This window comes from Rhineura floridana, chromosome 4 (assembly GCF_030035675.1).
Source record: "Rhineura floridana isolate rRhiFlo1 chromosome 4, rRhiFlo1.hap2, whole genome shotgun sequence".
NCBI classification, from domain to species: Eukaryota; Metazoa; Chordata; class Lepidosauria; order Squamata; family Rhineuridae; genus Rhineura; species Rhineura floridana.
In genome coordinates this window covers 119,155,026-119,168,821 of record NC_084483.1, presented here as the reverse complement: position 1 = coordinate 119,168,821, position 13,796 = coordinate 119,155,026, and the positions used below count along the sequence as shown (strand labels likewise).

The following is a 13,796-nucleotide window of genomic DNA, read 5'->3' as shown; positions in this document are numbered from 1 at the left end:
TTCAGCATTTCCTTGGGAAGAGGGATTGACTGTTAAATCACTCACTTCAACAACTCTTCTTAACAAAGACAGTTCCCAGGATTCTTCGGGGAAAGCCATGATTGTTTAAAACAGTATGATACTCCTTTAAATGTATAGTGCAGATGGGGCCTTAGAGTCGTTGCACATACAATATGTTTTTAAGCATTTACCATGGGGCAATGTTTATTTGACACAGCAGGGAAAGGAGAAACTTTGGCTCTTCAAATCAAGCACTCTACTCGTGCCAAATTGTCATGGAAAGGTTAAAGGGCACACTGGTCAGAAAACTAGATACGAACTCTATTGTCTCCATCAAACAAGAAAAGACCTCCTGACTCACTAAACTACAACTAAGCCCAGTGCAGAGCTTGGAAGTAACTAGTTACAAGTAACGAATTACTTGTAATTTATTACTTTTCTGAGTAACGAGTGGGTAACTTGATTACATTTTGCTGGTAATAGAATGAGTAGTAACTTCATTACTTTTGAGGAGTAATTGTAATGTTTCCAGCATTACTTTTGTGCATTACTTGGGGGAGGAGCAGGGTAAGTCTTCTGCTCCTCTGATTTCTGAATAAAAATCATGTGCTTCAAATTGAGCTTCTGTGCAGCGTTGTTCTTCCTTCATGCTCTATGGGTGCTTAGGAGGCGACTAGGGAGGAGGTGGAGAGTGAGACGGGGTGGAGAAAACAATTGTTTAAAAATTGTCAGGAGTGGAATGAGAAAAGAGCTGGAGGCAATATATATATACAAAAATATGTGTGTTGGGGTATCATCATTGCTGGGGGTGGGGTGAGGGGATGTGAGATTCTGTTATGCCATTCTGTTAATCTTATGGATCAAAAATCTATACTACAACCCTCTGTGTGTGTGTGCTTATTTTTAATGTTGTTTTAGGCTACTCAGATGTGCAGCAGCCAAAGCCAGCACCTTGTAGGCATTTTTTTTAAAAAAAGGTAACTAAAATGTAATTGCAGCAATTACTTTTGAGTAAAAGTAAAGTAATCAGTTACTTTCAGAGCAATTGTAACAGTAATTACTACTTTTGGGGGGCCATGTAACTGTAACTGTAATTTATTACTTTTTAAAAGTGATCTTCCAAGCTCTGGCCCAGTGCCACCTAATGACTAAACTGTGTAATGGAACAAGCCACACATAGGCTATTCAGCAAGAAGTAGGCAAGAGCGTTCTCTGCCTATTAATGTGGTTTCCCAGTCTTCTCAGAATCACTGACATGCAGTGCTCCAGGCTTTCACCATGCAGACTCAGGGAGGGGGGCTGTAAGCTTCTCTTTTTTTCAGTGCAGGAGGGGCAGGGCTTTGTAGTGCACTTTCTGAGTGTGTCAGGTCTCAGCAGTGCAATTAGCAATGGGAAAACATGGACCCACTGCTCTGGTATTGATGATATCCTTGAAAGGTGAAAGCCTAGATGGCTGCCTGGTCTGCCTATATGACCAAGCTGGCCCTGTCATCATCCCATAGCCTATGGTGGCCCCTTATGCATGGCCACATGAGAAGTAATGCATCATAAAAAAAGGACACAGATTTACACAGAGATTTATATCTTGTTCTCAACCCAACAGCAAAAAAAAAAAAAAGGGGGGGCGCAGTAGTGTAGTGGCAAATTCAGAAGTGCAGGATCTCTTCATAATCGTCACAGCCATGCCCCCCATTTTGCTGCTGGATTGAGAATGAGATCCTTGTTAATGCCTTCTCCCACAACAATGGACATCTCTAGGATCCAATAAGCATGAAAGGGGAGGGTGTTTACTGACAAAAGCCTTCTCAGTAGTTAACTCACCTCTTTTCACCCTGATTGGCTCCAATCAGCAGGAAAGGACAAGGAAGCATGTTAGGAGATTTTTCTCAGTGGCTAATATACTCCCCTTTCATGCTGATTGGCTCGTAGGATGCTGGAGACATAGGGACTTTGCTGGGACCCTGCTCCCAAAAAAGTAAGGGATCTAAGACCCCAGAGAACCCAAATGACTACATCCCTGGAGGGGCATTGCTGAGACTATCAAGAAGGGACCCTGCACTTCTGAATTTGCTATCACAGTACTGGACTGTACAACTCCAATGGATTGTCCCAAGAGAGAGTGTAGGGGGGGTGACTTTATGCTGTGGCTGGACCAGGGGTGGGGCTGGAGAAAGGAGACAGATGATCCCACAGTCAGAGCTGTGTCTCCACACAGAGAGCCATGCAGGGATGGTCAACTTCCCAGCTACCCCCCATCTCCCCAGCTGCTAGTTGTCTCCACCAGCTGTAGCTGCTGCATATCACACATTAATGAAAACAAAGTTTGATTCAGATTCTTCTTTATTAATACATCAGGGGGCAAAAAAGCCAGAAGTCATAATTTATTGTAACACATTTACATGAATATTCATGCCTTCTCAGAAAAGCACAGTTCAACAGTGTTTGTCCATGCTTTGAAACTGACACAAGGTCTTCCCTTAAACACTTTCAATAAGATGCACTGAATAATGTGCTGAAACTAATTCCGATATTGCCCCAAATGAATATTTCAAAGTCTTGTGCTTTGACTAACCACCAGAGAGAAGCTGTGATGCTCAGAGACATATTGGTACTCCTGGCATTAAAGAAATAATGGTTTAGAGCAATCAAGAGGATCCGGGAAAGCCCATGAATGCAGGAACCTGGGGGTTCTGTTTAATTACATTATCTTCCAGAGTACCATAAGAAGTTTATAATGAACACGGAGTATTAGAACACTGACCGTTGAACAGTAACATTAACAGAGTTGCAGTTTACATAAGCTGGTTTTTTTGGGCTACTCTTGTATCCAGTTTTTCATCTGCTATACGGTAAGATGCTTCCAATAGTAATGTAACATCCTTGCATGTGTAACTGGACTCCTTTCTTAGCAGCTAGTATACTTTAGACCAGCCTTCTCTGACCTGGTGCCGTTTTGACTACAGCTCCTGTCGGTTGGACCTCAACTTCTATCAGCCTCAGCCAGCATGGCCACTGGGTCAGGGATAACAATAATTATAGTCTAAAGCATATGGAGGGCACCAGACTGGGCAAAAGCTGCTTAAGACAATGGGCAACTGATACATAGTAAAATAAATGGGCCTTCAAATAACACCGGTGGAATTATATCCATGGTTTGCAAGTTCAGTCTCTAGGCTAAATATTAGTGCTGGTTTGCAGGTTTGCTTCCTGCTATTCTGGAGAAAGGGAACTGGTTGGCCCCTTTTGACATCATAAGTGAAACTTGTCTTCTTCCTCCAGCTGTAGAGCCCTGTCCTCCCAATAGTAAAGAACTGGGCACCATTTATACTGTAGATGGGAGGACTCTGTGCAATCACTAATATCAGGAATTGGCTTGACTCGGGTGAACTATCTCACTTTTGCGCAAGTAAAATGTTTATACAATAATTCCCAAAGGCCAAATTTCAGAATACCGATGCATGCTATGCTGTAGTGCTCTGTGAACATGCCCTGATTTATTTTGATCAAGGATCCTGCTTTCCAGGATTCCATCTGTGAGGGATTGCAGTGTTTTGGCAGTCCTGATTAGGGGCCCAAGGGCGATTGGCTGATCTGGCATGTACAATGATTTTCTGGGTGATGAACAACAGTCTAGTTATCAACTGTATATACATCTGATTTACTGTATTAGTTATTTGTTGAATGTATATCCTTTCCTTTCCACTAGATGGTGCCCATGCAACCTCCAGGTTGCTGATGACAGATGGCTTCTTTTGCATGATTTGCTCTTAGGTATATAGGAGCATAGGAAACTGCCTTATACTGAGTCAGATCATTGGTTTATCTAGCTTACTATTGTCTACACCACTGTTCTTCAACCTTGGGTCCCCAGATGTAGTCAGACTACAACTCCCATAAATCCTAGCCAGCTTAGCCAATGGCCAAGGATGATGGGAGTTGTAGTCCAACAACAGCTGGGGACCCAAGGTTGAAGAACAGTAGTCTACAGTGACTGGCCATGGCTCTCCAGGGTTTCAGGCAGGAGACATTCACAGCCCTACGTGGAGATAGCAGGGATTGAACCCGGGACTGTCTGCAAGCAAAACACATGGTCTATCACTGATCACCCTATTTTATGGAAGATTCACTTATTGTCACATATTGTCTGATGCACTGCAAAACCTAGGCCCATGGGTTTCTTCTTGAGATGAAGGCAATGTTCCTCTGAAGCCCTCCTTCTAAGAGGACTGCCTTATTTTTACTTGCTCAGACCTAGCCTAATTATTTATGCCAATCTTGGGGCCAATCCAGATCCTACCTTGAGCACCACCCCCCTCTTTCTGATTGGGCATGCTCTTTCCTGAACTTGGGGGGATGCTCAGTCCAAAGCTTAGTCTTCTTTGGACTCTTGGTTTAGATCCTACACACCTGTTCCAAAACTTTATGTCAAATCCACCTACTGGTCCTGTGAATTGTGTTCCTTGGTTGCAGGTCCAATTCACAGTTTGTTAAGCAGATAGGGTTGTTGCTCCGAGTGAAAAACTGAAATGTTTGAAGTAGGGAAACAGTGTCTGTAAATGTGCAGCAGTCAGCCACCATGGCCTATTGCAGATTTTGTGTGTGTCTGTCCCTGTGCTTATTACAGCCATGTGCCTCCTCTATTAAATACAGTGTAAATCCTCACTTAAAAAGAGCTTTCAGTAGGACCTTCATAAGCATGGTCCTTGCATTTATTCTTGTTTTCTGGAATTCATCCAGACAGTTCCTCGCTCACCACACTCCTCAAATTTTTAACCATCTACTTCATTACTAGGTAGCATGCTGTTTTCTCAAATTCTTCTCAAGCTTTTCAAGACACTGTCACTTTTAACAGCTGTAGGCCCCATGAGTGCACCCCCCAGAGACAGAAAGTGCACTGGCTTTGTAAGTGGGCCAGAGCCTTTCCTTCTTGTTCTAAAGTCTAGATCAATCGCTCAAACTCACTCTCATCATTAACTTCCTTTTGGTGAGATGTGTGTGTGTGTGTGTGTGTGTATAAATTTGGAATCTCTAAGCTCTTGATCCACTTCCTTTTGAAGGCATACTCCCTCACTTCTTTCTTCCTCCTTGTGTTCTTGAATTCCCATCACCACCACCACCATTGTTTGTTGTTCCTGCTGCTCTTCTTCCTTTGAAGGCTTATTTGAGCCCATCTTGATGGTGGGTTAGTTGGGTCCCTTCTCAAAGGGAAAGGGCTGGAGTGGATACAGAGGTGAGGGTTGGGGTAGAGTGGGAATTAATTTAGGATAGCTGCTGGAACGATCCATTGCAGTGCATTGTTTTGCATCAGAAGCAGGGTTGGGGAGAGTTAATAATAAAACCAGCCTCCATGATACACTTTCATAAAAGCAGTTCACCAATGGCTGAAGCTAGCAAATGCATGATATCAAAAAAGAACTAAGATGCAAGAGAAAAGTAAGGCACTTCTTTCATATATGTTTTTACATAGTCCTGTACACATAAATTGATCTCTCACCTTTTGAACTTTAACTGAGCTTCACCTTCTAAGTCAAGATGAACAGTTGGCTTCCTTCTTGACAGAAACATTTTTTTCCACATTAGGCAGGTACTACTTACAAAATTGAACAAAGCAGTAATGAAAATGCAGTGGTAGAAATTTTGAAAAGGAACCCATGGGTATGATTTTCTTCAAAATGCACACAAATTCATCAAAGTGCTTTTTGCTTCCTGGGTAATTTTTGACCATTTAATTACAGCATACACTAAACAACAAGTAGAAAATGTTACACAACTATAAATTATTTAGACAATTATTACTGTTGCTCGTGCCAGAGACTAGATGGTTCTTCTTTTTACTGAATATGCTTTTGTAAGCTGTTAATTATGTTAGCTGCTATCATAAAACAGAGAAGCAGATGACAGCATTATTAAAGGGATAGAAAACCTTATACAGCATGACTATGTGCATAAATCCATCTTTCAATTTTTTAAAAAATCTATTGTTTCCTGCTGCTTAAGTAGTAAATCAGTTTTCTACTTTACAGATTTAATTATTTATATACACACACATTATTTTACACATGTGTAATAATATATAAATATAAATTATCTCCTATCCTATCACTGAATGTACAAAGACCCTTCAAAGCAAAAAGAGCTTTTTGAATGTGACAAAGTCAAGTTGGTTTAATATACATTTTTAAAAAATGCAACCCTCTGTTTCTCTGCAGTTCTGTACAAGGATTGATACTGGTATTTACAAGATTTACAGTTGTCTTCTGCTTTTGATATGCACATTCAGCAACTTCATAAACGTTTTTCAACCTATTGTGCACACTCCACCCATCTGCTATCAATCATTCCACAATTTTGTACTTCAAATATTTGTTAAATGTATAGAGAAAGAGATTTTTCAAGTCAGCACAGAATGTGGATGGAGAATCTTCTATGGATGAAATCTTAGTGAAATGGAGTCCTCCAAATGATGAGAATTTCAGCCTCAGCTCATACTCAAAGGTAGCTTTGGGGAAAAAAAGCATACTTCCCCCACTGAGAATGATATGCTGGAAATATTTGTATGAAAAGAATTCTGCACAACAAAATGCATATAACTAAAAAAGAACTATTTAAAGGCCTGTATAAAGAAACTGGACATACTACGGAGTGATACTCTCCATCACGTTGCCTTTCCCCATTCTTAAATCCTTTTCATTCATTAATTTATTTTGATGAAGCAACGGGCAAGGGCTGGATAGCATTATTCTGACTTTGATCCCCTGTTAGTTTGAGTCTGGTTTAAGGTAAGGCTGTCTAATCTCAGAATATTTATGTGTGAGACTCTGTGTTTAGTACCATAGAGGATGGGTGTAAAGTTCCTATTTAGTCAGACTCAGTTTTGAAGTTATTTGTGCAATAGAAATTTGCCACAGAGGCAAATAATTTTGATGGATGTGCAGGCACTTGCCTTAGGGTGAGGCAGGTAAGAGAGAGCATCAGTCCGCTACACATAGCACAGCCACCCAGTGGCACTGGTTTTGGTTGCTAGACAGCAGGGGGCCCTGTCACGGCAATGGTGTGGTTTCAGCTTCCAGAAGTTCCAGCTGAAAGGAAAGAAATACAATGAAAAAAAATGAGCCAATGTCTCCATGCAGCTGCTTGCAAATTATGCTCGGCAAATTTGCTCAGCATTGGATACTCCTTTCTTAGCAGACAAAGCAGAGTGGAGTCATTCTGAGAAGGCAGGAATACCCTTCCACGTTACATCATGAAACAACAACGTCTGAGGAAACTAGGCCAGTTCCAACATAAACCATGATGTTTCATCTCTGTGAAAGATGCAATGTATTTGACATGTGACTGACGTATTTTCTTAGTATAAGTGACCTAATGTGATGCTCTGGATGGCTTGGTGGGAGACCCAACTTTTCAACTCCGTGAACTCCACCGGCAACCATCTTGCAACCTCAGTGACTCCCCTGTAAATGGTAATCAGGCTGCCTCTCAGGACTCCTAGTTGAAATTGGATGAGCTAAAAACAACACAGCAATTTGCAGCAGATAAATGTGAAATAGCAGCAGAACCTCCTTTTGATCCACCCCTCCCAGGTATTTGCTGATCTCCTGCTGCCTCAAACAGCCTCTCTCTCTTGCTGCCTCATATGCTTAGAACTGCCTGCCAGATCACCTCTGTGATGCCATTTCTATCTTTTCCTTCAAAGTCCATCTGGTTGGAACTGACCTATTATCTCAGAAAGAAGGCTGGTAGCTCCAAGACTAAAGGTGCAAATATTTTCATCACAAAGAAATACTTTTGCTTTTCAGATTTCAAGTGAGCAATCATCAATAGTAGAACTTCAATGTTTATGAACCCTTCAAAATGGATCTGCTTCTTAAAATCAAAATATGACTCCCTTTCTAACGTTGTGGGTTTTTTTGCTCATTTTGTGTCTCCCTCCACAACTGCTTGCTCACTTGACCCACCCCCTCTCCCCATTTTTCAGCATTCCTACTCCGTAACTGGTTTTCAACCTCTTCTTTGTTTTCTCTAGCAACATGCATCATTCTTGTAACCCTGAAGAATCAAACTGATGGGTTGGAAAAGTTCATTTGTAGATCCATTTGGACTTTGATACAGTAGTGACAAAGCTTTGACTGATTGCCCAAATGTCTAGTTGAGAAATTTACAAGCTTCTTAATAATGAGTATAAGCCACAATAAAGAGATCTTCTGCCAACACATTTGGGAAGTGTTGGATTGAGCTTCATCTTGTAAATTAGCATATGTCCACTGAATTGAACAAAGTTTCACTAGACTACATCAATTGATGATTTGGTCCTATACATCCCAAACATCCCATATAGAATAGAAAAATATTAACACATACATACACACAAAGCATTACATATTAAAAACAGATTACTGATTGTTCTTTTGCTTCAGTGGCACCTATGTAGACCACATTAGTAGAAGGTTCCTTTTCTGTAGCCATTGATGAAAAGCTATTTTTTGAAGCCTGAACGTATTTTTGAATTGATTAGGCCCTGTAATGCCATATATAGTAATCTCATAAGCAGCAATCCTGTCCACAGTTAGGCTGCTAAAATTCCTTTGATTTCAGTGGCATTTATTTACACGTCGTTTGTGCGTGACTGCAGAATCAGTTTGCTACTACTGAGTTGAAACCCCCCACCCCCCACTTTTAAGCTTTTGTGTTTAAGGTTGAAATGCTTGGGAGAAAATGCAACAGAATTTCCCTAGAAATTCTCCTAGAAAGTTATGAAACATTTTCCCTCATCTCCTAGAAAGCCGTGAAACATTTTTGAAAATTAGTCATGCAAATAAGAGGCATAGCAAGCTTAAAGGATATGATCCCAGAATGTACCCACTCTATACACTCTTGGTCACTTTGGTTCTAGAAGCATGCACTCCCTGGAGGTGTGGTCTGGCCACAAGATTCAATTTGTATCTGCAGCTTTGGGAAGCTGCCCCGTCTGTTTCAGAGCTGCTCTGTCTTTCCACTTTAACTCCTTATTTGGGACCAAATTACATGTTTATAATGACACTCTTTCTTCCCCTCCCTTCACTATAATGTCTAAAAACAGATGTAACTTTTTTTCTTTACACAGAACTGGATGGAACTTGCATAATCCAGAGTGGATTAAGTCTACTGAATTTTAGGCAGATATATATAGGGGTTTTCATGCAGGGTGCCTTTAAATTTTAATTTTTTTACAGCAAAGGGAAAGTCTAACTTTTTCATTTTCTGCCTGACTGGAATACAATTCGCAGGCATGGTCATCTCTTCTGAGGCTTCTGAGGCAACAAAGCTTGCTATGTTTCAGAATAACAGCTGCAGTGGTTTTGCAGCAAGGGGTGTCTTTACTATTTTGAGATGGGTACAGTAGAAATCATAGGGTGGGTGGATGATAGAGGAAAAAAGAGCATGGATCCCCAAGAAAGATTGGGGTGGGGAACATGTCACCCCCCACAAGCAACGACCCTGTTCATCGGTGACCCTATTATGCCAAGCGTCATTGGTAGGGGATGGGCTTCTGCCCCCATGGATTTCTGGAGATACAATGGAGATCTCTTCATTGACTAAGGGAAGGTGGAATAATAGCATGTCACTTGGAAAGATGGGTGGGGGACATGTCATCCCCTCCCCCAGCAAGGACCCTGTTACCCTAAGGGTCATTGGATATTTTTGGGGATATAGCCCACCTCCACTGACTGACATAGAGTAAGAGATGCTGAAAAAATAGCAGTCCCCAGGAAAAATGGGGGTGGGGAAAATGTCACCCCCCAGCAAGGACCCTTTGACTCCAAGGCTTGTTGATGGGGAGTAGGCTTTTGTCCCCACTCACGGATTTTTGGGGACACAATGGAGATCTCTCCATTGACCCGCATAGGGGAAGGCATATATCCATGTGAAATGTTTTAATCCAGCCCCCAGATCACAGAGATTGGGGTGCCCTGGGAAAATACTTCACTGTGATGAAAAGCTAGATCTGTCTATTAAAACAGAACTCCTCCTCATCGCTTTACTCTTTCCCTCTTGAGCCTCTGGTGTTTCCCCAGTCAATTTGGTTTAATTTCTAGGTGTGGGGAAATGGCAGTGTGCATTTTGGACAGCTGAGGTGACAGAGCCTCTTGGAAGTCTAGGGAGTCCCTGACCTAGCTCAAGACACCTTGTTTCCAATCTGACTTGGAAACATGAGAGTGCTGCCCAAATCACTCCAATTTGCCTCATGATTTGGGGGTATTCCCTGAGTTGATGCATATCCCTAGTGTTTACATGCTCTGTTAAGACACTCTGTAGGGAATATACCTCAGATGATTTTAGAAGACCATAAAAAAAATAACCTACTCACTCTCTGGAAAGATCTAAAGCTGGAAAGATCTAAAGCTTGACTGATGTATTAAGCATATGTTTGGCTCTGTGATTGCTACACTTTCATCAATGCTATTTCTAATGCTCTCCACAAGTGCTATGATTATGATTCTCAAAATGTCATGGTTCCACATGGATCTCTGATCTCTGGCTGATATCTTAAGACTCCCCCCCCCAAAAAAAGTGGGGTGGTGGTAAGCATTTTGATACAAAAGTTTTATTGTACACACTATTTTAATATTAAGGAGCAAGAGAGATCCTCCCCTTTGTGTTTCATCCTAGGGTTTTAAAAAAGTTTAATTTTCTAGATGCATACCTTTCTTTCAAAAACAGGCTACTTTTTGTAATTTCCCTATCAACACTGCCTGTTTTGTCTCATGAAGAAGCAAATCTCTCTCTCTCTCTCTCTCTCTCCTCATTAAGAAATCATCCTTGAGTGGTCATTTCTTCTTTTGTGCAACTGTTATAAAACTAAAGAGAAAGTACAGGTTCTAAGTATCTGTTCCCTTTATCAGTCAATAGATATCTACAGCATGGTTTCTCTCTTGCGATCCAGTCTTTTCAGAGTCGTCCTTCATTACAAAATGAATGACAGAAGCACTAATGAAGAGTAATCTTTATGAGTTCTCATGTAATCGGTCATTAGTGACAGAAATTTTAAAAATTGCTAGACAAGTATATGGTTTTCAGGCAAAAAAATTGAGATACTTCCATTTTAAAGAGACAGATGTGCTGGAGACACTATCCTCACGGAAGGCCCTATCAGAGTGAGGTGACTGTCTCAGGTGGCAAATCTGAGGGAGGGACAGTGGTGTCAGGCTTCTCAGCTGTTTTTCTAGAGCCCTCTGGCTGTACCTTTTTGATGGAGGACAGAGCTGTGTGTGCCACGTAGCCTATCCTGCAACTCCCCCCCCCCCAACTAGCCTGCTTCCCTCAGGTACAGTGGAGGAAACTATCCTATTGAAGTAAGATTCAACTCCCAGATGACATGAGTTTCTGTTATGTGGAAGGGGTGGGGTTTGCCATCTTGTCCTTTGCCTCAGGTAGCAAAATTTCTTGGGCTGACCTTGAGAATTCTGGTTTGTAAAAAGCACTGGAAAGGATGTGCATGCGGCACTTTTGGACTGTCACAGCAGGATAGGACCCTGAGCCTGAATCTTAGGGCCTTATGTAAAGAGAATGTGACAGTTGGAGAGGTGTGTTTAGAATAGTGGGAGGACTGTTTCAAATCCTTCTTTGGCCATGAAGCTCATTCAGGGACCTTTGGCCAGTCATCATTTTACCATCCAGCCTGACCTACTTTACAGAGTTGTGGTAAGGATAAAATTGTGAGTGTGTAAAAATCATACACGCTACCCTGATGTCCCTGGTGGGGATATAAATATAATAAATAATAACATTTTAATATATTGCAGAGTGACTATATAAGAAGAACCTGCTAGATCAGGCTACTGGCCTACAGTGGCCAACCAGATATGAGTCTCCAGTTCAAGGGAGAGGTCCAACAAATCACACAGGCAAAGTTGGAGGGCTTTATAATTTCTCAGATAACCATTCAGGGAAAGATGCACCACACTACTCCTGGATCCTTGACATAAATGGGTCTTTCCTTGGAAATGGGCACATAAATAAACTCCTCTCATGTGCCAATTTCAGACAAGATTGACTTCCAAGAGTACATGATATAATGGCATTCAAACTTCCTGTATAAACATTAATTCATTTAAGAGGTCTTTTTAAGCTGGCCATATCTCCATACTAATATTAGTACTGAGATCACCTTTCCCCTTTCTGAGTCTTTATATTTCAGCTAGGGATGGGATCCGTAGATCTCTCTCTCTCTCTCTCTCCCCACTCACTGATGTTCTCTGTACAACTGCACTTTCTTTCTTAAGCTGTGTGAAGATATAAGGTTGGACTGCAAGATGCATGACTAATTTGAAGACAAAACAAACAAGAATGGTTAAAAACTGAGAGTAGGGCAGTTTGCATGGCTTTAAGTTAGGGTTGCTGTCATGTAACCAGACATAGTATAAACAATCCAGATAGTCACTGCATCAGTGGGCCAAAAGTAATAAGATACCAAGGGCTTATCGGGATCAAAATATAACCAGAGCAATCATTACATTTTAATTATCAAATGATCAAAATGGTCCCTGTAGCTCCTTATTAGCCTGTATAGTAAGTTTTGATTTTCAAATGGGTATGACAAAATTTTCCCTCTACAAAACTACTTATTATCATTAGTTCTTTCGATTGTTTTACAGAAGGCATAATATTGTTCTCTGTTGCTGACTGCCACTAGTAATTCTTTTCCATTCAGACACACGTTTTGTAAAAGAGAAGGCAGGGATAGTTGAGGTTTGTTCAGACACACAATAATAAGAACAAACTGTCCATCATAGGTTTTCTACCTCTTACAGACATCAAGAGCCCACACCAATTATGTACAGGTGGCAACCCTACTTCAGGTAAATTCTGAGCAGCCTGAGTCAGAGAGATTTGACACTCTTGATCTGGAGTCCCAAACCTGCTTGTGACAGGAGCAACCCCTGCCTTCTGCAGCTTTCCCCCTCCCAGAGCACCCTTGTCTGATCAGCTGTCACTGTTCCTGCAACCATCATTCCTCCACCATCATTGCAATATTTCCACCATGCATGCCCCTGGACTATTTTCTGTGGTGGAGGAGAAAAAGGAGAATGGTTAACAAGAGGAAGAGACTCACCATGAAGGATAAAGAAGAAAGACTCAAATGAGACAGACTTAGGGAAAGGATCATTTGGACAATTCTGAAAGCAAGGGTATGTGTGCATCATGTGTGTGGGGGGTGGTAGTGGCGATGATGATGGGATTCAATGGTGGGAGTTACTTTTCAAGATGAAGTTTGTAGTTTGGGAGATCACAGGGCTGGTACATCCTTGGCAAGAATTGTTGGGCACCTGTGGATATCCACATCCCAGCAGGAAGACTAATGTCCACTGCAAACGCTTCCACCCTGGACCTGCTGCCCCTTCTCCATGGTACTGCTGCCTCTACTCATCCCTTCTAAGCATGTGAGCAGTGACAAGAGCAAAGAGAAGAGGTACATCCTTTAAGTGCTTTGTCCTTTTCCTCTGACCATTTTGTTGGTTGTGCCCATGGAGAGATGGTGATGGTAATAAGGAGGAGATGGGCTCACTCAAAGAGGGAGGCCTACAGAAGGCATCTCGCCCAAGAGCTCCCCAAAATCTGGAGTTGGCACTGGAAGTAGTCCCACTGAATGAACTGTTAATATTAAACAAAAGATAGTGTGGTTGTTGTGAGTTCAGCCCACCCAAGCTTGCTCACAAAAACACTGCAACATTGTGAGTTTCTATATGAACAATTGCCAGCTGGATAGTTATTTCAGGGTGAGATTACAGCCAAATCATTCTATGGGCTTCTTGTTC

At 41.6% G+C, this 13,796-nt stretch overlaps 1 protein-coding gene across 1 annotated transcript in view; it reads right to left on the bottom strand.

Moving 5' to 3' along the window:
- Window positions 1-7,040: 7,040 nt before the first annotated feature.
- Window positions 7,041-13,796, bottom strand: part of OPRM1 (opioid receptor mu 1) — a 32,185-nt gene continuing 25,429 nt past the window's right edge. The window contains exon 4 of the mRNA XM_061626349.1: window positions 7,041-7,079. Within this exon, the coding sequence (XP_061482333.1) occupies window positions 7,041-7,079 (39 nt within the window). The remainder of the gene's footprint in view (window positions 7,080-13,796) is intronic.